The sequence below is a fragment of the Phalaenopsis equestris genome, unplaced genomic scaffold, assembly GCF_001263595.1.
Source record: "Phalaenopsis equestris unplaced genomic scaffold, ASM126359v1 Scaffold000002, whole genome shotgun sequence".
In the NCBI taxonomy this organism is placed as follows: Eukaryota; Viridiplantae; Streptophyta; class Magnoliopsida; order Asparagales; family Orchidaceae; genus Phalaenopsis; species Phalaenopsis equestris.
In genome coordinates, this window is record NW_018164444.1 from 57,710,473 (window position 1) to 57,736,454 (window position 25,982).

The 25,982-nt window shown below is 34.2% G+C and overlaps 1 protein-coding gene across 1 annotated transcript in view; it reads right to left on the reverse strand.

The window, feature by feature from the left end:
* The window catches only part of LOC110022692 (inositol-3-phosphate synthase-like), a 42,477-nt gene extending 17,311 nt beyond the window's left edge, over positions 1–25,166 (reverse strand). Inside the window, 4 exon segments of the mRNA XM_020721770.1 lie at positions 22,581–22,650; positions 22,652–22,699; positions 24,691–24,759; positions 24,842–25,166. Of these exon segments, the coding sequence (XP_020577429.1) occupies positions 22,581–22,650; positions 22,652–22,699; positions 24,691–24,759; positions 24,842–25,029 (375 nt within the window). The 5' untranslated portion in view covers positions 25,030–25,166.
* Between the last annotated feature and the right edge of the window lie 816 nt (positions 25,167–25,982).

The window sequence follows — 25,982 nt, forward strand, 5'->3', positions numbered from 1 at the left end:
CACTGTAGGTTAAGTCATTGCGGGAATTTCACTGTTGATTTAATTAAGGAAGCATGAACTATGCTTCGGTGCATCCTGATGTCTAATATCTTAATCAATTTGTGAATCAGGCTCAAGTGTCTAGTTTCATGATTCATTAAAAAAAAACTAGGTGGATGAACGCTCACCTAGGGTGTGTTCCTAAAATCTAGGAAGCCTATGCTAAGAATTAGGTGAATGGACTGTCACCTAGGGTGTGCTCCTAAAATCTAGGAAGTCTATGCTGAGAATTAGGTGGGTGGGCTCTCACCTGGGGTGTGCTCCTAAAATCTAGGAAGCTTATGCTGAGAATTAGGTGGATGGACTCTCTCACCTAGGGTGTGCTCCTAAAAGCTAGGAAGACTATGCTTTAACTTGTGCTTAAAGTGATTCAAGGTATTTCATCCTCAATTAAGTGTTTTCCAACTAATTTTCAAATATTTCTAAGTGTCTTCCAAATAATTAAATAAGAAAATCCCACTTTTCGACTTAACCATGGTACAAAAATAACAAAATAAACGAAAATAGAAGGTTGACCCACTTCCAAAACTAACAAATCCAAAGGAAAAATAGCAAGTGAATCAACCTAAAAACACTTGAATTCTTTCAACAATTGTAATTAAAGTGGCTCCAGAAGAGTGTTTAAATTTGTCCCAAGACAATGCTTTGATCGACCCAAAAGTCCTCCAATTCAGTAGAAAAAAGAGAGGTCCAAAAGTCACCAAATAAACTCAGAAAAGTGTGGGACCAAAAGTCATGAGATTGAATCAAGCAACACAACCCCTAAGCCGCTAGACGGACCAAAGAAGTGCAACACCATAAGCCTTCGAACAATGCTTATACGAGCTTGAACAGCCCCAAACAACAGCCTACAACACTTCAAACATTAATTTCAGCACTTGTAAGCTACTTACAACAGTCCAAACATTAAGTCCAGTACTTATAAGCTACCTACAACAGTTTTAAGTACTAAACAACATTTTTTTTACCACCGAACAGCATTTGTTCATCACCAAACAATACTTTAAAGCTTTGAACAGCACTCCTAGTAATTTTCGAATACTTTCCAGCAAATTTCAAGTATTTTCCAGTACTTTTAACTCTCCAAACAGCAAAGCAAAACTCCTCGAAACGGTCAAAAAAAAAATTAAGAGTCCCCAAATCCCTCTCCAAAACAACGAATAAAGCAGTCCCAAATGATATTTTTACCTTTCTTATAATAACAAGTAACCGGCCTATGAAATCGGCATATAAATCAACCTGAGGAATAGCGTTTAATTAAACATAAAAAAAACAGTAATTAAATCATCTCCAAATCAGCAATAATACATGACAAAAAGCTGCTCTTAGAAACTTCTAAATCATAACGTATCAAGCCAAAATAGCATCGACGTCGAACCACAACGGCAAAGCTAGGAAGCCAAGACAACTCTTCAACTAAGCATACATGTGCAATAGACATTGAGGTGAGTATATAAGAGAAATTAATAGGTCAAAACTATGGCATGCCAAAAATATCAATTGTTCTTAACCATCATCACATGATGCTTTGTATCATGGAGTAAAGCAAACTTCTAAAAATTGGTTACATTGATTTTCCAGAAATCCACACAGAAGCAAAACAGGTGAGGAGATTAGCAGAACAACAACTGGATAGACATTAATGAGAGCATGCAAATGATAATTGAAACGAGTGATTTAGGGGAAGAATCGGACCTTTCAGTGAGAACAGCGGCTAAAAAAAAAAAAAAGGAAGGAAGAAATGCAGGAATTTGACTCTGTTCACCTCGATCTCGTCACTGCCGGCGACCGCGATGTGAAGCCAAGCTGGGAAAAACCGAGTGGGAGAAAAACTTTAGTGCAGAGTTGCTGTCGGGAGAAAGAGGGAGGCGCGACTTTCAGTGCAGGGGAATAGCGGGTCGATCGCATGCAAGCAGGAAGTCTGGAGGCGGGATTGAGCGTGGTAGAGGGAGGCGAGCGAGTCTCGGTTGCGAAAGTGTGGACGAGTCGAGCGGCTGGTAATCAAGAGGGAGTAAGCGGGAGAGGCGCTTCGATCGCGAGCGGGAGAGGCGCTTCTTCGGTCTAGTTTTCGGTGTCGAGGGGATGAGTTGAGCGAGAGGAAGTAGGCGAATGCGGGAGATGGTCGCGCGAGAAGGTGAGGCGAGCGAAGCTTCGGTACAGGGAGTATGCGAACTTCGGTGCAGGGAATGCAGGGAATGGGCGAGCGACTTCGGTTCGGAGAGGAGTGCGGGGGTTCTGTTCGCAGAGAGGAGAGCTTCGGCCCAAGAAGAGGAGACGAGGAAGAGAGGAGACGTGATATGCGTCTTCGGTGCGGGAGATGGGATCAGGCAAAGAACAGGTTTCTTCGGCGCAGGGAGGAGGCGAGCAGGCGAGTGCGGGAGAGGGTCGCGCTAGAAGGTGAGGCGTGTGAGCTAGAGGCGAGTAGGCGAGTGAGGGAGATGGCGATTAAGAGAGGGGTTTCGGTGCAGAGGAGAATGGACGAGCGGGAGAAGAAGAGGGGACCGAATGCCAGGAAGGAGCTAAGCGGGATCTTGTATTCGAGGAATTCCAAAAAGTCCGTTATGTGATAATGGGCGGGTAATTGATGAATTTCCAATGGGGGAGTCGTTTTATTTGGCATATAATAACTCCTAATTTACTTTCATTAAAACTGGATTAAATATTTCATTTGAAAATTGAAAATCGAAATTCAAATTACTTAACTCTTGTTCAGGCTCGAGTCCAGCCTGAATCGAATCCGAGTTGAACATGAGTTGAGTTCGGACCCGCATCCTACTAAAGAAAAAAAAACATCGATTTCCGTGTCAATTATGTGCGCGTAAACGATAAACCATAACAATGCGGGTGTCCTTTTTAGCTAAAGTTGACGTTCCGGACGCGTCGGCGGGGTCCGTTTCGTCAAACGGGGTCATCCGGATGAGTCGATTCAAGTCAAAGCCGTGTGTGGTGCAGTGAGTGCGTGAATTGCGGCGTTCACGAGTAATCGAGTCACAAAGGGTTCGCCTAAGGCTGTTTGATCCTATAGAAACTCATTTTCGAACCCTCTACATGTTGGTTCTTTGCCATTGCAACTAGAAATTGAGTGCTTGGAACCACTCATGCGAATTATTTACAAAAATGAGTCAAGAAGTGGCTTGAAGTTCTTACGGGAGGTGGGCTCCATTGCTAGTCCGCTAGGATGGTCAATAAGAACTCCTAAAGCTAGATCCTAGGTTCTAGGAGCAGGAGACTAAGACCTCACTAAAAATGAGGTCAACAGAGCATAGTCATTTCAGCTTTAGACATGATGAGTCGTCTTTTGATTAGGCTTTTGCCTTATTGGCATAGGGTTGTCACATTTCATCCACAACTATTCAATCAAAAGCATGGTACTCATTGAGATAGACTACAATATCTAAAATAAGGCACAAAGTCTTATCCAAAAAAAAAAAAAGATAGAAAAATTTTTAAAATAAAAAAAGATTAAAAATATAAATAGCAAAAAGACAATCAAGAAAAGTTCCATAAAAATATGCAAAAAATTCAAGAGAAATATAAAAAAATAACTTCTAACAATTTAAAGAAAATTGCAAGAACTCTATTCAATACACCAAACTTTTCTGGGATTTTCAAAATGCATAATCTCTTTTTTCTTGAATAGGAAAATATATAATTACCAAAAATTCTTAAAAGTATGATTAATATGTTTTATAAAGAGCGCATAAAATTTTTCCGCATCTGATTCTTTGTCTAATGGAGGTGGTGTTGACACAATACAAAATAAGCTAAACCACAAAATGAGAAATTTAGGGTATATTTAAAACAAATTTTCAACTCATTTGCTTTTCAAACTGACACCCCGATTATGTTTGGTGACTGCTTTTTGAATTTTTTTAATGAGAGACTATTTTTTGCGATCAACACTATTAAAATATGACAACGGTAAGAAATTTAACACCAAGCTTTTTTGGAAAATTAAATATTTATAATAACCACATGAGCTTTCCAAAATATATAAACAACTTTACAATCACATTTATAAAAATTAACAGTTGCCCCAAACAGGCCTTTAATCAAAATAAAAACTTCGTCAAGGGCCCATACCACTATAATCAATCTCAATCGATCAAGCAATACATGTTTAGTTCGTCTTTGGTCATCCAAACACACGACAAAGGCTGCTGACATAACATTTGCAAGAAAAAAATTAAGATTATGATGAAGTTCATTAATAATTTAGTAAATTTTTTTATAGCAAAAAAATTATGTACCAACATGTCAAATGCCCACAACTCGAGAAGTAAAATAAATCAAGACTTCGGGATTTCATGCTGTAGATTGAGATAGCAAAGCCAACTCTCCAAGCTAAGAATTCTAGTTGTACCAAATGTGATATTTATTTTAGCTCTTATGCTGATCCAACGTAATTATGGTGATCAAATTATTAAAAGGTGTGAATGCTTTGGATATCTCTAGTCTATTATTGAAAGTGGTTGGTTGAACTTCGGGTCTATTGTGTGATAGAAAAGTACCGCTTAGACAGAAAGGAAAATTTTATAAGAAGGTGGTGAGACCTGCAATGCACTATGACACTGAATGTTGGCCTTTAAAAGAGAAGCATACAACTAAGTTAAGGGTTGCTGAGATGAGAATGATTGGGGGGATGAGTGGTTTTACACTTAGAAACAAAATGCGAAATGAAAATATCAGTGATAGGGTTGGTGTAGCTCCAGTGAAAAATAAAATTAGAGAGAGTCGTCTTAGATGGTTTGGTCACATTAAACATCGACCATCTTATGATCCGATTAGAAGAATAGATGTTTTATATTCGACTTATGTTAAGAAAGGCTGAGGTAGACCTAGGATGACTTGGGCATACTGTGTAAAAAATGATCTTAATCTATTAGGATTAAATGAAAATATGACACTAAATAAGAAGCAATGGAAAAAAAGGATTCATGTAGCAGACCCCACTTAGTGGGATAAACATTTTGTTGTTGTTGATCCAATGTCTGCGCTCATTATTATTTCAAATAAAAAAATAAAATCTAGAAGCAGCAAAAAAATTCTAAAAAGGGCCTTAGGGAATTTTAAACTTCAATAATGAGCACTTGTATAAAAAAAATTATAAAAAATTGTCTATTTACAAGATAATTGTCCCCAATTTTAAGGATAAATACATAAATGGCTCGACCATGGGATGGTCATAATTATCATAAAAATCAAAATAGAATTGTTTCACTAACTCCATATTACCCTCAAACTCAAACGATGCATTTTTCAAGGTTTATCTTTCTAATAATGGGAATAATAATAATTTATCCTAGTTAGTATCATAGATCCTTTTTCAAAATTAGTAAAAAAGTGTCATGATATTTTTCTTTTCAACTAAAATTGCGTAGCAATGAATTGAATTTCTACAAAGGCTTGAATTTATTGAAGTGATCCTTTATGGGCTAAAATTCGTGAGAAAGGAAGAAATGGTATTAGGATGATTTAGAAGAGGGGTAGAATCAGACAAGACCAATTTGATCTAGAGCATATAAGTAAAATTAAGAAATTTAAAGCGTGTGATAAAGCGTACTTAAGGCTAATAAATCACACGAAAATATTAGGGAATTAATTAAGGATGAGTTCTGAAATTTATGATATCTATTAAGCTTTGATCTCAAAACCTTATGGTTAGAGAATAAGCATAAAATCTAATGCAGCAAAAAAACTCTAAAAAGAACGCACTTGTATAAAAAAATTATAAAAAACTATCTATTTACAAGATAATTATCCCCATATTTAAGGATAAATACATAAATGGCTCGACCTTGGGGTGGTCATAATTATCATAAAAATCATAATAGAATGATTTCACTAACTCCATATTACCCTCAAACTCAAATGATCCATTTTTCAAGGTTTATTTTCTAATAATGGGAATAATAACAATTTACCCTAGTTAGTATCATAGATCCTTTTTCAAAATTAGTAAAAAAGTGTCATGATAAGAACAAATTAGCCTCAACTAAAATTTGTGTAGCAATGAATTGAATTTCTACAAAGGCTTGAATTTATTGTAGAAGTGATCATTTATGGGCTAAAATTCATTAGAAAGGAAGAAATGGAATTAGGATGATTTAGAAGGGGGGTGGGATCAGACAATACCAATTAGATCTAGAGCATATAAGTAAAATTAAAAAATTTAAAGTGTGTGATAAAGTGTACTTAAGGCTATTAAATCACTTGGAAATATTAGGGAATTATTTAAAGATGTTTTCTGAAATTTATGATAAATATCTATTAAGCTCTGATCTCAAAACCTTATGATTAGAGAATAAGCACCAATCACTAGGTCAAACGGGCTGCAAAATCACGTGCTTCTTGTGCTATACATCAATCTATAAGATGGCTCTATGAGAAATATAATTAGAGTTACTATCATCATCATTAAAGCACTTCATAGTACAACAAGTAACAGGCATCTTGGCCCAGGTCCCTCTATATTAGTTGCTTGCTTCCCGAAATTGTAAGTGCTTCAAAGACAAATCTCACTGAGATGGATCTTTCATAGTATCCAATACTAACTCACTACAAATCCACCTTTGCTACAAGTAATAAAAAGTAGAAAAATTAAAAAAATGGAAAGCCACTTCATACCCATAGCATCCACTCAAGCACCTTCCAACTCTAAATTGCAAAGGATGAAAAACTCGAAGTTTATCTAGAGTTCACAAAGAACCAATAACATATGAGCATGTCACAACAATTGATAGAAAAAAAAACTAATGTCAACAAGCACATGGCACACTGATTAAGCCTAATTATGATGACGCCATTATATTGCAATTACAAGTTAGTGTAGAAACCCTCTATTAATTAAGGTCTCAATGGCCATCCCTTTAGCAAGATAACCCTCCACTTTAGCCTATCAAGTCCCATAGAGTAAAGCAAATCATAGTTGTCAATGCGGATCATCTAGTTAGGATTGGTCAACTATCATCATTTGCTAAATAGCTAGGGCCAATGATAAACCCAAGATGATGAAAACATTAGATCAAGACCAGGACCAGGTTTCTCATACTTCCCTAACACCCCCTCATATCTCATAAGCAACACCTTTTCGCCCCCAAATGATCACGGTAGAACAAACTATGTGGTAAGTCATTGCAACGATCCTCTATAGAGCATGTGTATTAGTCTTAATCTAATTTTTTAAATGATTGAGAAATAATTAACCAAAAGGACATGCACCCATGTGATACCTCAAACCAAGAAAAATATGATTCTCAAATGATGACAAACTATATGGGTGGGGCATTATCTGCTAACTAATATACCTATTAGAAGATTATCATGGAAAGTCAAATAAAACAATGTGAATTTTTAAAGCCCACGGATCATCATCAGAAGCGCCACATTTGAATTTCATGTTTATTTAGAGATTTTGGAGAGCACTTTTAGTCCTTTATCTAGTTCAATTTGGTATATAAAAAAACAGTTAATAAAGATAAAAACCTTTTATAATAAAAAATCAATATGAGAAACCTCACCCATTGATGACCCCACCTTTAGTTGAGCTAGTTTGAGGACAAAGTCAACTTGATAATGCAAAGACTCCAATTGCCTATCCAAAAACATGTTGAAGGGAATATCATTAGCGTATTTGTGGCAATAGACCAATATTTTGATGAATGAATTGATAGGAATAGTTGTGGGAAGGATCATAAAACGAGCATCAATGTTTGAACATTTTATATAGATGAACTCCACTTGGGAGGAGCATTAGAGACTAATAACATCATCTTCCAACCATCGAAGCCTCTCCAACAGTCGATAAGCATCGAAAACCTGCTGCAACCGCTAGCCAACCTGCAGGCCCTCATTGGCTCTGGCTCCAGTTCATATTTTCCTCCAGAATTCTACATGCCGCCTACCGACTCCCTATAAGCATCTCCCTGCATAATCGATATTTCCTACGATCTTCCCTTCCTTTCCCTGCAAGAGTCCCCCTATAGAAACTCTGTCCCAAGCAGATCTCCCCTTGGAACTTCAGAGCTCTTATTGACAACAATCTCTTGTTGGATCAGATCTCCAACCGCCTGTCCCAAAAAGATCTCCTATCGGATCAAATTTTCTAAAACTAGGTATCTTCCGTTGGATCAAATCCCTGCGATAGCTAGATCAAATCGCTAACCATCCCTACAGAAACTCCCTCTGAAGACCTAACTGGACCTTCCCGAGTAGACAAAGGAGCTGCAAGAAGCCTGCCAACCTTCCAATCATTTGTCCTTCAAGCAAGTAGCATAATCAGCTAGGAATTTTTTCCAAACTTAAAAGTGCATAGGGCTTATGACCAAGTAAGGCATAAAGATGTCTAGCTCTACTCTGGAGGTCAGTTGTGAATCAAAGACCATAAAGTTTGTTCAAATAGCCACCTCATTTTATCAAAAATCATCAACTCAATTAACGTAATTTTCTTCAATTGTCTCAATATGTGTTTATGTATATGTGTGAGAAAGGAAAAGAGAAACATCTTACGAGAGAGGGCACATTCAGCTCACTATTCCTAGCCATTGCTCATGAAAGATCCAGGATCATCATGCCTTGGTATTGATCAACAAAGGTTGAAGAGAATTTCTTGTTTTATATAACACATAAAATTTGGGAAGCAACACGTATAACCTATTCCAGTACTGAAAATAATATAGAATGTTTGAGATTGAGACAAAATTGCATGAGCTCTGACAAGAAAAGTTGAGTGTAACTCAATTCTTCAACACACTTACAAAGTATTTGTTACAATTAGATATGTATGATACTCGTGTATGGAAGTGCCTCAAGATGCTATGATGTACAAAACAATAGTGGATCTAAAGAAGATGATGATCAAGTTCGTAATGGGTCTAAATAAGAACTTAGATGAGACGAGAAAAAATCATTGAAATGAAGCCTCTCTCTACCACTCGAGAAGCCTTTATTGAAGTTAGAAGAGAAGGAAAAAAACTCATGATGGCAAGAAGTATGGATTCATCTAGCACTAAGGCTCAGCCTTATACATACACAACTCCTCTCATAAGTTTAAGCCAAAGAAAAATCCTCCCCTGTGTAAACATTGCAAAAAACTTGGTCACACAAAAGACAAGTGTTGGAAACTGCATGGGAAACCTGCAAAAAAGGAGCCTAGACAAGGGAGGAAGTACCAAGACAGCAAGGTCCATGCCGCTACTTCTGAAGGGTTGGCCATCCTTAGTCTCTTCGCCAAAAAAAAAGAGGAGATATTGAAGAAACTTCTTTCTAGCACAACTAAGCGGACTATCAGCTTGATAATAAACCACTGTATCATGTCTTCCTCATATCTTGCTCACAAAGGAAGATTTCAACATTGAATAATAGACTCGGGTGTTTTTTATCACATTTTTGGAGACATTCATGATCTCACAAACTACCATAAGTTCATTGATCCCAATATTTTTTATATGTAAGGATTTATGAAATTGACACTGCTACTTGAAGATTTTAATCCCCGGTAGTGGTAACAAAAGCTTGATCCCAAGCAAATTAAGATTTTAATTATATTTGTAGGGATTCTACACAAGTATACGTATCGTTATTAAGTAATATAGAGCTTTCTGATTAAGCCCCGAATATCGATCTCACAGCGGCTTTCAAGAGAAGTTCTAGTTAGAATAACACGCCCTAGCTTGTAAGGACGATAAAGGTTTGGTTTTGATTATATCCTACAATTATCACTACAATACTACTTCTAATCCTAAACTAAAATACTTAGTGAAAATCAAAAAGTAGGGTTTAATATATTAAAAATACTCTTTCTCATACACTGAAATTAGTGACATGTGTAAAAGTAAAACTAGTGAGAGAAATTGTGATAAATATAAGCAATTATATTTTTTACCCTTACTAGAGATGCTATAAAAAACATTGGTTAATCTAAAGTTTGAATAATTCTGAAGACGGGCTAGACAGGGAAGATACTAGCTCTCACTCTAGAGTTTCCTCTTATCCCTCCACCTGGAGGCTAACATCTCACATCAAAACCTAAAATAATAGACCAAATTAGGGGTTTTAGCCTATCACTCTAAAGTTCTCTAATTCTACATCAATTAAAGATTATTTCTCTATTTATTTGCACTCAACCATATGAATGATATTTTCATCCATATAATCTCATATGATTCTACCATAGTTGATTGAGACAATACCATCCCGAATCTTACATGTTCTCACAACCGATACAACCATGCAAGTTGATCAAGTTTACATGTAAATGATGAATAAAGTAAAATCATCACAATATATTCTCACTCTACTCAAAATCATCACAATATATTCCTCAATTTCTCAATTTTATATCCTACACATGCATACTAATTTAGTATAAGAAAGAAGAGTAAAGAAAACTACTCACAACACATGGAGAAACAACAAGAACTTTTCATTGAATAAGACTTTGAAAACATACAAACAAAATACTAAATTCAAATCTAAATACAATGAAGATGTTTATCTCTGATGATTTTTGATGGAAATCAAACTCTCTTTGTATAGCAAAAGCAATCTCCTTACAATTCTCTCTAAGAACAAAGTGAAAAGAAAAGAAGAAATTCTCACACTCCCTCTCTCTCACCTTGTCGCCCCAATTGGGGCTCACGCCCAAACCTTCTTCTCCTCTTCTAATTAATTCAAGAGTTCAAGAGTTGTTTTAAAAACATTTCCAAGACTTTTTTTTATAATTTCCCAAGGGATTCTTAAGTGTCTCTTCAAAACTGTCCAGATTCAATGAATCTTCCAAATGGTGTCTGAAGTGTCTCTTCAAAACTCCTAACCGCCCAAAATCCTTCTAGAAAGTCTCTTTTCTCATTTCCAATGAATTCCCCAAGAGATGCATGAAGCAACGCTTTAAAAATAGTCCAAATTTGATGTATATTGCTTCAAAAATAGTTCAAATTCGATGTATATTCTAGAAGATATGTTGAAAATCGTCTTTGGCATCTAAGCGTCGTTTTTGGGCGCCTAAGCGCCCCCCTCTTTGTCTAGTGGCGCCTAAGCGCCATATTTGGGCGCTTAAGCGTCGGGTACAGGCACTTAAGTGTCTGGTTTAGGTCCCCATGGCTCCGGTGTGCCCCAATTTGCTTCGGTTTGCTCTGTTTTGATCCATTTTTGTTCATTTTGTTTCAATCACTCCAAATTCTTCAATTTGATGTACCTACAGCAATTTGATGTACCTACAGAATTTGATGTACCTACAGCCAAAAACACAAGAAAATATACCTTTAAAGTGCAATATCATTATAAAATAAAGCATTAAAAATAATACATTCTTAGGTGTATCATTCACCACCTCCAAATTTATAAAACTTGTTGATGAATCTCACTCCAAAATTGTTGGGAAAGAAAAAGTGAAAATCTCCAAAGATATTTAGCTTTCTTCTAAGCTATATGTTTTCCAATAAGATTGCATTTACATCCTATTGGCAAGCCTATTCATGACTTGAATTGTGTTAATAAATTATATTCTAACCCTTGCGAATTTCAGGTAGAAGAATTGGGGCAGGTGGTTGACAGTGTTGAATCGCATCAATGTTTATACCTGCTCAAGAAAAGCTATTTTCTTAACACATAAATGTCTTCTCTACCATCCTCACACATGCTCTTGAATTTGTTGTTTGAATCTGTTGAGAGTCGTGTTATATGATAACATTGTCGTCTAGGTTATTCCAACTTTCATTGTGTTGCAAAATTATACAATCTCTTTTTTAATAAAAGCAAAAGTTTTAACGGTGTAAAGCCTATAAATTGGCTCAACATACTCGTCGTGTCTATCCTCTATCTCAACACAAACTATCACATCATTTTTCAATTATCCACAATGATAGTTGAGGACCTTTAAAATTGAAATTCATCAATGAAGCTAGATGATTTGTCTTCCTTATTGATTGTCACATTTGAACCAGTTGAATATTCCTCGTGAAATAAAAATATGAAATCGTACAAATCTTTCAATCCTTTCATAACATGATTAACACTCAGTTCCAATGCAAAATTTAAATTCTCAAAACTAAAAATGGAAAGTAATACTTCAACTCTATCTTTGGACCCTACTTTATAAAGAATGGTATAGTCCATGTGAGTTATTGTGTTGGACCCCACAACGAAATAGGATAGCTAAGACGAAGAATCGACATATGCTCAAAGTATAAAGGCCTTTAATGCTTTTCTAACAATGTCCCAAACATTTTATAGGTAGATGTCGTGCTCACAGCAACCAACCTCATTAATAGAATGTCAAGCAGGATCCTTGGATTCAAATCCCCTATTGATGTTGCACTAGAAAAATATTCAGATTTGGTGACTATCTTCTCATTTCAAAATTCAGATTGATGTTACCCTCATCTCAATCTTCTCATCCAAACTTTGTCTAAAAATATTTGGTTGTCTCCTCTGTTCACATTCACCAACCAAATCACACAAAGTTTGACCCAAAATCCATCAAATATATCTTCCTTAGTTAAACTTCTAGCAAAAAGGGGTATAAGTGTCATTCTCCTACTACAAAAATATATTATAACTCAATGGATGGGACTTTTTTTGAAACCAAACCCTACTATCACAAATCTAATAATCATGGGAAGAGTCTGAACGATTATCAGACTTGAGACCTATTCTGGATGCCCGCACTGATCTAAAGTCATCACAACCAATTCTATTTCACTCTAACCACCTTGCCTCCTAAGTTCCACCACATTAGAACATCTAACCTGAGATTGACAACAATGAAATTCCCAAAGAACTTCGTGTGTATACCAAGAGAAAGAAATCCACTTAGCAATATAAATATAATATGCAACCACAAAACTGTTCTCAACCAAACTTGAATTCACATCTCTGAAGTTTCAAGGGAGATGGAATATGGTAGAAAAGTTTGGGGAAAGTTGCACAAATTATCCCTATCCATGGGTATGTTGCCTATGTGAACTTATCATCATCTTATAAAATTTGTGTATCTAATCTTCATAGTATGCAAATACGCAAATCTATACATAAAGCACTACAAAGTCCAGAATGAAAAAGGTAGTTGAAGAGATCCAAACACTTGACCTAAATGGCACAAGAACATTTACAAAACTTCATTCAACTAAAGGACCTATTGAGTGTCAATGAGTGTTCAATGTCAAGTACAAAGTAAGTGAGAACATTAAGAGATTCAAGGTTGGGTTGATGGCCAAAGGATTCACTTGGCCTTATGGGATAGACCATCAAAAGAACTTTGCATTAGTGGCCAAATTAAACACTTTAAGAGTAACAAAGAGTGGGAATTGCATCAACTTGATATTAAGAATATATTTTTGAATAGAGAACTTGAAGAAGAAATGAATATAGAGATCTCACAAAGAGTGGGAAATGACTCAAATAAACATCTGGTTTGTAAATTAAGAAAGTCAATTTATTGCCTCAAACAATATCCACGGGGTTATTTTGAAAAGCTTTTCACTTACTCTATCGATATTATGAGCCAACATATGAACAATTCAAATGAAAAACATCTAAAGATGTTTTACAGAATATTGAAGCTTCTTAAGAAGCCCTAGGATAGAGGGTTATCATTTAAGAAATTAAACAACAGGAATGTAGAGGTTTACACTGATGCTAGTTGGGCAAGAGAACTCACGGACAAAAAATCCACTTCTGGGTATTGTTCCTATGTATGGGAAAATCTTGTCACATGGAAGAGCAAAACCAAATAGTGATCTCTAAAAGTACTTCATAATCCGAGCATTGGGACTTGCTTTAGGAATCTGTGAAAGAATGTGGATCCAAAGGATACTAAATGAGTTGGGATACTCCAAGATCAATCACATAAATATTGTCATTAACATAACAAAGAATCCTATGCATCATGATAGAACCAAATACATTGAGATTAATAGATATTTTATCTCTGAGAGTCAAAGTGGGCATTATTCACTTAATCTACATTCTAACTCATCAAGTTGTTGATGTCTTCACTAAAGCTCTACCACCAGGAACCTTCACTGATTTGAATACCAAGCTGGGTCTCTACAATATCTATAACCCAGCTTGAAGGAGAGTGGAATTCTCAATTTCCTAATATAGCTTTATTCTCCTTTATTCTTTTTCTTATTATTGTAAATGTAATTCCTTCTTTAGTTGTTTTTTCTTTGGTAAGTTATAATAGGCAAAATTAAATTTGCCCTGATCATTTCTTACGTAATAAGTAGAGTGTATTTTGAGTATTGAGAAATAAGATCATATGATTTTCGCAACCTTTCTATAAATTGGAATAATGAAAATAAAGCCAATCACTCAAGAAATACTAAGTACTTGCCGGTGCTAATTATGGTAATGAGCCTCTAATGTGTGCATTTTGACATTTGTTCAATTAGATCAGTTGCTACATTCTCTAGTTTAGAGAATGTACTTCAAGGCTACTTCAATCATACATTTTAATTATTCTTATGAAGCTCAACAGCTTCAACAAGAGGTTTAAGTACTCACTCTTACTTTTACCTATGTTCATAACCTCAATTTCATTTAGGTCGGATCTATGCTTTAATAGTAAATTATGTTCCAACCTGACAACGCATGTGGTAAGCATTATAGTACATTGAATCAAGGTTATGGAAGGTTCTCCATGCATGTTGTGGATCTCTATGAGAGAGTTGCTCATGATCTTGAAAGAAAAGGGACCTCCACAACAACTATTGTATCCATAATTTTTACTATAGTGAGGATTGAATTCTATTAAAGAATTATTACAATATGGTTTATCCATTGCAATGGCTTGGCCAGGCTAACATTAGGATTTATTACAAGCTAAAAAAAGGTAAACCAATAAGGTTTAGGTCCCTCATCCAATAAGATTTTGGTCTTTATAGTAATAAAGAATAAGCTAGAAGACATAAACAAATCTGATTGATACCCCGCCTTAAAAGATATTCTCCATGTTGAACTTGCTTTGTTGATATTGATTTTTTTAAATACCCTCGGCCCTTCCATGTGGCTCTCTTCCAACCTTGGTGTCCTCCGACAAGAAGAAAGAAAAAAGTAAGGAGAAGAGAAGGATAACTATAGAAAGAGGGAGAAAAGAGTCAACTAGAAAGAGATGGGGACAACATAAAAAAAGATGACAATGTGACAACATATGGATGTCATTGCAATGACGAAAAATGAGTACGTCTCTCACCACTTATACAAAGCAAATTTAAACAATAAACATTTTAAATGTAAGAGATAAGTTAAAATTTTCTCCTAAAAAATGCAGGTCATACTTCACAAATAGCATCATGATCACCAAAAAATGAGAGAACCATCATTTCATCACATTGAACCTTGGCCAACCCATCCATGAAAAGGCGATCTTTGAATTTGAACCTTTAGCTCTTCATCTCCTAATATATTTAAAGTTTCATATGTTACCTACTTCTAACTTGATGCACTCAAATGCACAATTTCACAAATTTTGAGCAAATTATTAATGTTGGATCCTCCCGATTATTGAATTTAGTTTGATGGATCGTTGAGGTCACCGGAGAAACCCTTCAATATCTTTTAGCTCTTCATGAAAAGGCGGTCTTTGAATTTGAACCTTTAGCTCTTCATCTCCTTAAATATTTAAAGTTTCATATGTTTCCTACTTCTAACATGATGCGCTCCCATGCACAATTTCTCAAATTTGGAGCAAATTATTAAAGTTGGATCCTCCCAATTATTGGATTGTAGTTTGAAACATCACGGAGATCACCCGAGAAACCCTTCAAAGGCTAAAAGTGTGGCCACCACAATATTCTTTCAATAACTTCCTCCATAAACTCAACAAGATGCTTTGAATCTTGTCTAAGGTGATAACGTTTATACTTATATAGCCCCCAGTTCAGTCAAAAAAAGTAAATTGGACCTTTACTAGATTTATTTGAATCAGCTCAAGATTTATGTTTTGAGTAAAAAGTTGTGCTTGAAAGATGAGAAATTTAAGTCCACAACAAAAATAGATGAAAATGCAAATTCTAGAGAAAATTTATGAAGTTAGAAATTGATAAGATGGAAATCATCAGAAATAAAAAAGACGAGTGTAATTAACTGTAATTCTTCCTCTCCATGTGCTCCTATAGATGTTGCCTTTCTGAATCCATTGCATGAGCTAAAACTAAAGCAGCAAAAGAGAATGTGTTGACGACTGAACTCATTGGAATTCCTATAGAAAATTAAAGTAGAAAATCCAAAGAAATAAAATAGCTAATATAAAGCATATTTGAATTATCTTATTGCTATTATTTCTTTAAGTAAATTTCGATATGAGGCACTAGAACCACACTAATTAGAATGCTTCAAAATGCTATTGCCTGCTTGAGTAAAGCTATTTGGTTTTGGTAACGTGTGGCTTGAACAAATGGAAGACCAAATTTAGTTTTATATGGTTTTTATTCATTGTGAAACTTAAGCTTTGTGGATCTTAAAAGTTGATAGGAAAAATATTTTTATATGTTATTGTAAAAGGGGCACTTATTTATCATAGACAAGCACATGTTAAGCGGAAGGAGTTAATTAAATAAAAATAACAATTTTATAAATTCAAGCAATTTTTCATGTTTATCATCACTATTTATGTTTGGCAAAAGTTTTCAGAAAAGAGAAGTTGAAGCAAAGATCAAGAATTTCAAAAATGTCGCAGCGATATATCTCAGCATCGCATCATTAATTTATCAAGACTAAAAGATCATGACCGATAGTAAGGCGCCCTAGCACCACAAATTTGGAATATTGTGACACCAGAAGAAGCTATTTAAAACAAAAAAGACAGAGAGTTGGATACCATCGAAATATTCAATATCGCCTCAGCGCGACGACCCGAACCACATACTTTTAAAATAATTTTGGAATGGAATTAAATAGTTATGTTGGTGATTTTATTGAGTTATGACTGTGGAGTCAAAAGAAGTAAAGTGTCCCTTAAATGATGGCTAAGAATTAGTAGGGGAAGCCCTGTTCTGTGTAAAAGTGTATGATTAAATGTGTTAGTGTGAAGAGCACAAAGAAGAGGAAAGTTTAGAAAATTTAAATATAATTATTTCTTTCCAATCTTATTATTTAGTGGATTCTTAAAAAACAGTTAGAACATATGTGATTTTTTACTCGAAAGTATAAACTATATTAGGTAAACTCTGGATTTATGGTTTAGTTATATCATTCCTATACTATTTTTTGTTAATATATGTGATCAATGAAAATGTGCTCAATTTACTTCTAATCTTCAATTAATTCGTACAGTGATCATAGGCATACTTAAAATTTAGTGTGAGTTAAAAATATCAAAAAAATCAGAGACATAAAAATAAATAAATTAAAATTTTCCTGAATAATTTATGCATACTTAGAACCTGAAATTGATAAAGAAATGATTTTATTGCAATCATTTTTTTCCCGTTTATATAAACATATAATGAATTTAAGATATTGATTATGTTCTCCGAGTTATTGACACCTACTAGAGAATATGATTATTTTTTAAGGGCGGCAATTTAATATATTTAAAACATAAAACCATAATATTTTCTCCAATCATAAAAAAAAGTTATTTTCATTTTTTGATTTAATTTTTACTTAAATTTAAATTAATTGAATTGTTGGATAAAATTTAGATGATATTAAATTAGTTGATAGCTAAGCAATTTTTAAAGTTTGATTCTCATAAGATCAATCTTTGACTCACTTTTATATTACTTGAATGGCTAGTATACTTGCACAAGATATAGTCCAGTCACACATACAAGGCCTGAGAGAAACCCAATAAAACGTGATACATTTATTACAAATAAATTCCTTTACAAATGTTGACACAAACACTCCCTTAAGCATGTGTGTATGTATGCGTGCGCGCGTGTGTGTGTCAATACTCCGCTCATTACATAGTTTCAAAATTTGAAGTAGACCCAAAGCATTGGTAAATATATCTACTAGCAATAATAACCTAGAAATATAATGCATGGCAATTCTCATTAATGCATTTTAATCCAAATGAAATGAGAGTCAACAAAATGTGTTTGGTTTCCAGATGTAATAGAGATAAGTTAAATATAGATGTAAGAATGAATGAAAGTTTAATACCATGTACTGCTAAGAAATCATATTTTCCTAAAGGCACTTAACCTACATCATTTCACAATTGTATTGTGTCATGGCTTTATATTTTATCTCAATGCTTGATCCAAACACCATCATTTGTTTCTGACTATCACACTAAACCAATTAACCTTAAACATACATATGCAAAACTCATGTAAATTTTATATCAACTAATCCAATACAATGAATGCAGTTTAAAACCATGGATTGTACTGCCAAGAAATCAAATTTTCCTAAAGGCACTTAAACTACATCATTTCACAATTCTATTGTGTCATGGCTTTATATTTTATCTCAATGCTTGATCCAACCACCATCATTTATTTCTGACCATCACACTAAACAAATTAATCTTAAGCCTATATATGCGATACTCATGTAAATTTTATATCAACCAATCCAATACAATCTACATTAAGAAAAGCATCCATATTTACATTTTTATTCATGGTGTATAGCAATCATCCCTAGGACCTTCTAGATATACCTTAAGATGTACAAAACTTCTTTCCAATATTTCTATTCGGAGGTTTACATGTGTGAACTTACAAAGCTCACAACAACAAAGACATATGATTAATGATAATAAAATAGATCAATTTATCAACCAACACATGATAAAAGGAATCCTAAAATTTCTTCAGTGTTCAAGAGCAATCTTCTGAGTGCCTATGAATTTGTTCGCAAAGATCAATCTCAGCCACAAAAAGGGTGGCTCTTTTTATTTTTAAGATGAAAAAGCTACTTTTGTACTATAGTTATATTATATTCCTAAAAAGTGTTCAGGATGGCCTAGAAGTTCAATCAACAAGCATTATTGTTGCTTTTTTGCTTCAATATTCATTTTTAATCACTCCTATAAATAGAAAGTCATCTACATAAACTATCAAGATAACAGAGTGAGATATGATGTATTTGACAAAAATTAAATGACTTATTATTTTATTGTGAAGGCTAATCTCAGCAAAAACTTTACAAACTTGTCAAAACAAGCCTGAAGTATTCGTTAAAGCCCGCCAATAGCATTGTTAAGCTCACAAACTATGGTCACCTCATGAACAATTCACCGTAGTGATTGCTCCAAATAAATAGCTTCAGTGAAATGTCCATGAAAACTAATTACTAACAACATTCTTTTGCAATAATGACCAACCTTGATAGATGGGAACAAACAAAAGAATCTGAACTGAATTGAGCCTAACTGGGAATAATGTGTCCAAGTAGTCGATCACAAAAAATTTGAGTAAAATTTGGTAAGCAAACGCACATTGTATCTATCTACATAGCCGTTAAAATGAAATCTAATAGTGTAAATCAATCAACATGGAAATGGCTAAATGTAGGAGGGAAAATTAGGTCCCATAAATGCTACTTTAGCAAGGAAGACATTTTGATATGCATAATCTATTTCCATTTAAGATCCAATAAAGTGTCCTAGTAATGTCCTACAAATACAAATTGATGATAATGACAAGGCAAACTAATTAAAGATCCAAGAAAAGATTATCAAAGGACATATAGAGTTAAACAAGATGATTAATACATTATCATTTATCTTCTCCATTAGTAATGCGTCAATGAAAATTAGAAAATTGTCTAAGAGGTAAATGCTCAACTAATTAAGGAGAATTATCCTCTCAACTAATTAATGAAAAGAAAAATGGTTGTGCAAGGACTCAGGAATGATAACATAAATTGAAAAATATATGCATCTCGTAATTGATTCATAATAATGATGGCGTTTTTTGGAAATGAGATTATGCCAGAAAGATACATTGAATATCTTGAGTAGAGTTTACATCAATATGAAAGAATACACAAAAGATGCATAAACGAAAAACTCTAGTTTGTATAAAAAGGTTACTGCCTTGAATAGGGAACTAGGAGGGTGACATCATCAAGAATGATGAATATATAGATTAAAAATGTTGCATGCAATCAAACCATGTTACCCAAAAATTGATGAAGAGCATTCAAATCAAATATTAAGGACAGGATACATCAAGTATTTGGTGATGCTTGAGTTTAACAACTTCAATCTATTGAGATGCTTATAGACATGAAAGTTGATGCATGATTCAATTGCCAACATCAAATGAGCAAAAGTTGAAGTGCATGCATTTCAGAATATTATAGATACAAAAGGTATTAATCATTACTGAAAATTGAAATTTTATTTACCAATAGACGTTCGTAAGAGACAAGAATTCAAACATGTACAGTAGCAAATACCCATGTAACTTGAGACTGATCATCAACAAACGTTACCAAGTGCCTAAACCTGGGTAAGAACAAAGACTAAGGCCCCAAACATCAAAAAGAGCTAAATTAGATCAAACACTAATAGACCTTGACATAAAGAAAAAACACCTAGTGATGCTTATCAAGTTCACAAGCAACACATTCATACATGGATAGAGAGAACATAATAATAACAAAATCTCAAAATTCTAATAGTGAAGAATGTCTCAAATGAAAAGCATTAATATAGAGTAATAATGAAAGAGAAGGCAAAAGATATCTTGTTCAGTAAGTATAAAATTCACTAATTTCAACGCCTCAACCAAACTTCTTCGCACTAGAATCCTAAAAAGCACAGCAAGAGATCTAAAAGGTTGCACAACCATTAGGCTTTGAGTTAAACTATAAATGGATAGTAAATTAATAGAAAATTTGGAAACATAGCACATTTTGGAGGGATAATACATTGCAAAGAGAGCCAAATCATTCCCCCATACATAAAATAATAACCATTAGCAATAATGATGAGTGGTAAAGAAGGCATAGAAGCAGTTGTTGTACATATGAGAAATGGTATGTGAACAAACAGAGAGGTCAATGAAAGTTGAACCAAGCAATCATAACCTTCCTAAAAGAAAGGAGACAAACCCCAAAAGAGATAGTTAGAGTGGAAGCACAATCAAAAATCACAAAGGGTTCAAAAAAATGTTTTGCAATGAAGAGATGAAATCATGGTGTTATAGAGAGAACAACTTAAGAGTAAAAAATATATATACATGGACTTGCTACTTTCCTTGAAATAGTTGGAGAGAAGAAAATCACATATTACCATGGTCACCTCTTGAATCGTGACAATTAAGGCAATAGAAGATTTGAGACTATATTACATCCAGGCAAAAATAATGTAATTAAATGCTTTCTATTTGAAAATTTTAATGGTGTAATTGTAAACCAAAGCGTTTCTTTGTGAGAACTGATAGAGTAGTAAAAAAGCCTCTCCCTTAAAAACTAGTTTGCACCATTATATTCAATTGTGGTACTGAAGGCAGAAGAGGGTTTTGGATCATTGAGAGGAGATTGAGAAGCCATGAAAGAGCGGAAGAATATAGAGTCAACTCAAATTACTGGTGAATGAATAATGAGTGCTAAAAGAGATGATCATGCATTTAAGTAATGGGTAAATAGCAACAACAAAAAGGTTGTGATGATGAAAAACAATGAGCTAACAAGGCAAAAGTAGTGGTGGTAGGGCCATGCAGGAAATCGAGTGAGCAATCGTATAAGCGTAAGTTAGCAAGAAGTGTTGTTATTGTTGTTGAACAAGCGAGTAAGAGAGTTTTCAAGCACAAGATCGTGGTCACTTGTTGGATTGTACGTGAGGTCACATCCACAATCAAGTTCAAGCACTGGGCGCACATTGCAGTCACATGCAAGTCCAAATATCAAGGAAGGGCAAGGTGGGGTAGCCTATGAGGTCCGCTTTCATGGAATGAGAAAAAAGAAAAAGGGAAAGTGCAGTGCCTGAGGTTATTAACCTCTCTCTGTACTATGTTGAGAGAATAATTTTTTCATGTATTATTTTGTTGAAGGATATCTTATTTATAATAGGGAAATGAATATAACTTTACAAGGGCACTGAACTAAATATGGCCTACTTACTATTAATGCTAACATAAGTGATAAGACCATCCATTTTTCTTTTTAGTTTTGTTTAAATTGGCTTTCAATGCCTTCGTTAATACCAAAACAGAAACATATTTCAACAAATTTAGTCATAAAAAGTAAGAGCAAAGCAAAATTACAATCTATTATTAAATCCTACATGTCTGAATTACTTATATTTGGGTGCATTCATTTTTCATTGCTACTAGAGCCAACAAATACAAGGAGAACACGACATCCTCTTCCATCACATCCAACTTAATATTACAGTCAAAAAAAAAAATCATAATGTATAATATATATTAGAATACATCCTCAAAGTTTCCAAAAAAAAATATTCATAAAAAACAGATTAGATGCAATCTCAAAATACAAGAATTACAGTTGTAATAAATTAGACAGACCTTGAAAAGCACCATGTGACTATTACAAGAAAGCAAGTTTTTTATAAAGTTCAGTGCGCAGTATTAATTAGGATATGGACAAGAAGAATAGGCATGGGAGAATACCATAGGAAGCAAGCTCTTGAAAGGAGCATAAATCTCCTCCCCGTTGTAAGAGCCAATCCTAATGGTGGAGGAAATAGTTGGTCTGCTGAACATTATCCTTCGTGGCCCATGAGATCCCCCTGTTTTCCACCATTCATTCCAAAATTCAAAATAAAATAAAATAAAATAAAAAACGCACAACAGCTATGATAGGTATGCTTGAAGTAAAACTGAGATCAAACCATTAAATCTGGCACCAATTCGAATCTAGCAGAGCACCAAAACAAAAGTAAAAAGAAATATAAAATAAACACTGCACTGAAAAAAAGCATGATCAAATCTAATCCAACTATATAGCATTATTTTTTTACTTAAATTTAGGAAACATAAAATCATAGCTTGTGTTGCAATGGTTTGGTTTAGTCCAGGTTAACTCAGTTTTATCAGGTATATTTTTGTAAAATATTTCAGTAAAGATAAGCTTTATTTCCAATAAATAGCAAGATACATATCACGTGTGAGATAATTTGATCTAAGCTAACTTATCTGTTTTAAAACATGTAAGAAACTTTTAAGAAAAATATCAAACATAAACCAAGTCAAAATGTACAACTTTATTATTTAGGAGTTGTTTGGGTACAAGTAGGATTTAGTAAATCAAAATTTCTAAAATCTCAAAGGTTAAATATTGAAAATTTTTTTGGTATGATAAATGTAAATCCAAGTAAACTATTTAGCTATTTGTTTCTAAATTTAATTGTTCATTTACATGGATAACTTTATTATATTTACTTTGCTTAAATCAAGATTAAGTAGATTATTTAAATTAAAAATAGATATGATATCAATTAAGATAACAAGTTATTAATTAAATAATGTTAAATTGCTTGTACAATAATTTTAAATAATCAAATACTTTATCAATTTTATTTTTAATTAAATTATAAATAACTGAGATTAATATCCTATTTAATTATTGCTTAACAGTTTATAAAGTAATTAAATGCAATAAATTCTATCTGATCAAAGTAAATCACAGATAAGATTAATATTTTTAAATTAATATATTTTTAATTATTTAGATTAATCAACAAGATTAATTGATATATTTAATTAAAAATTTTAATTTAACTAATTTACTTGATGTATTTTTCATGTTAAGAAACCTACGTCTTTTTCCCCCGACTCCCAAGTCCCGTCCCGTTCCCCAAATTCCCTAAACGACCCAAAAAGTCGAGACGGTGCTCCGTAGAGTAACGTGCGTAGTCAATGAAATCACGCCACGACACCCCACGCGACAGGAAAAAAAACGGCGCGGTAACACTAGGAATATTCTCCCCCGTGTTATTCATGTGTTATTGCGTGTTATTCATGTGTTATTGTGTCCTGGAAATATTTCTGGTGCTATAATAACACAATAACACATCAATAACACATGAATAACACACAATAACACATGAATAACATGGGGGTAATATTCTCCCTTGCTATCGCGCCGTTTTTTTCTCTGTCGGAAATATTCTCCCATGTTATTCATGTGTTATTGTGTGTTATTGTGTGTTATTCATGTGTTATTGTGTCCTGAGAATATGTGTCCTGAGAATATTCTTGGTGTTATTATAACACCAAGAATATTCTCAGGACACAATAACACATGAATAACACACAATAACACATGAATAACACGGAGGAGAATATTCCCCGTGTTACCACGCCGTTTTTTTTGTTGTGTGGGGTGTCTTGGTATGATTTCATTGGCTACGCACGTTACTCTACGTGTGTATTACTGATGTAATATTTTTTTCGGTGAGATGGCATTGACAGGAGTAGCTGGAGAAGGTTTCAAAGTGAGCAGTGGCGTATGAAGAAGAAGAGCAATTTGTGAAAATGACAGACATTGTTAAATCAGAACTATGTAGAATTTACTATATGCGGGATAAGAGGCAAAACGGAGGAGAAAAAAAGGTTCAAAAGTTCGTAGAATTTGAAATGGTCTTTCAAAATCTTTTGGCAAGATTTACGCCAAATCCCTAATAAATACCAGGTAAATCCTGCTACCCAACAGTATCTTAATATTTACATAATCATAGTAACAGTAAATCAAAGAAAAAATAGGCGATAAAATACTTACTCTCTATTAGCAATAACCGCAGCAGTGAGGGTGGATCCATTGTTCCCTCCCCAACCCACAAGCATCACACTATAACAAAAACCAAATAAGATATTGAATCCCAAGAAATGGAATGCGAAAACCTAAAATGGATGGTAGGGATAGGGTTTACCCGAGCTTGGGAACAAGGGTATCGGTCTTGAACTCGTATTGGACGGTCTTAGGCTTCACGATCCAGGCATAGGATCCATTCCGGCTCTCGTGCACTAATTCCGTGGTTTCATAGTTGTAAATGGAGTGGATCTCTTGCTCTCCATACTTCACATTAGGGCTCTCGACCTTGAAGGTTTCGACGAACATTTTCGCCCTTGTTTCTCTCTCTCTCTAAAGTTCCGAAGAAGGTGATGGAAAAGAGGTTAGAAGCGAAGAAAAGGGTGACTTTACCTCGTCTTCGCTCTTACAGCTCGGCTCTTTATCTACTGCAACTTGCCTCATGACAGACTATACTCTCTATTTATAGAGATTGTACAGCGTTGTTCGTCATAGCGAGTGTCCAGTTACAGTGCCAACAAACCTCGCACGTGCGACTAAGCGTGCCGACAGTTTTCTGGTGTCCCCCCTCTGCCGAGTCACATTAATAATATATTATACGGGCCTGTCAATGAACAAAGCCGACGTTAAGGGACTGCTCAAACTCGAGTTTATATTTTTTGTTATCACTATATAACTTCGGTTCATTTATATTTCTTACCATAATAATAATAATAATAATTAAATTATCATCAGATATATTGTCTAATATTATGGAGCTATTTAATTTCTAATCAAATATTATCGAACATTTTTTAAAACATTTTAAAAATTATTATAAATAAATATTATTATTTAATTATTCGAGACAAAACATACCGAATACTAACAAACATATTATTTTTTTGTGTTTGGGTGGTAAATTAATCGAGCTCAAAAAAATTATTTGTATTCGGCTCTCTATCTTAACAAATGAAACAAACACGAGCTCTTTAACAATCTGAACACGAGTTATTCAAGAACGACAAATTATTTTTTACAGCCTTAGATACGACACTCGCAAATTTTCATTATAAGACACAAATCTTGAGGCGTGACGCAAATCTTAAGACAGTTTATTGAGTAAAGAACATTCAAAGTTTAATTAAAAATCACCTAGAACTTTGATTTTAGCGAACTTATAATCAAGCTGACCGGCTTGACCTGGCTAATGCAATGACAACAGCATTGACTAGAACCAAGTCAGTTCAAGCTCAAATAGAGTATTTAAACTATTTTTAAAA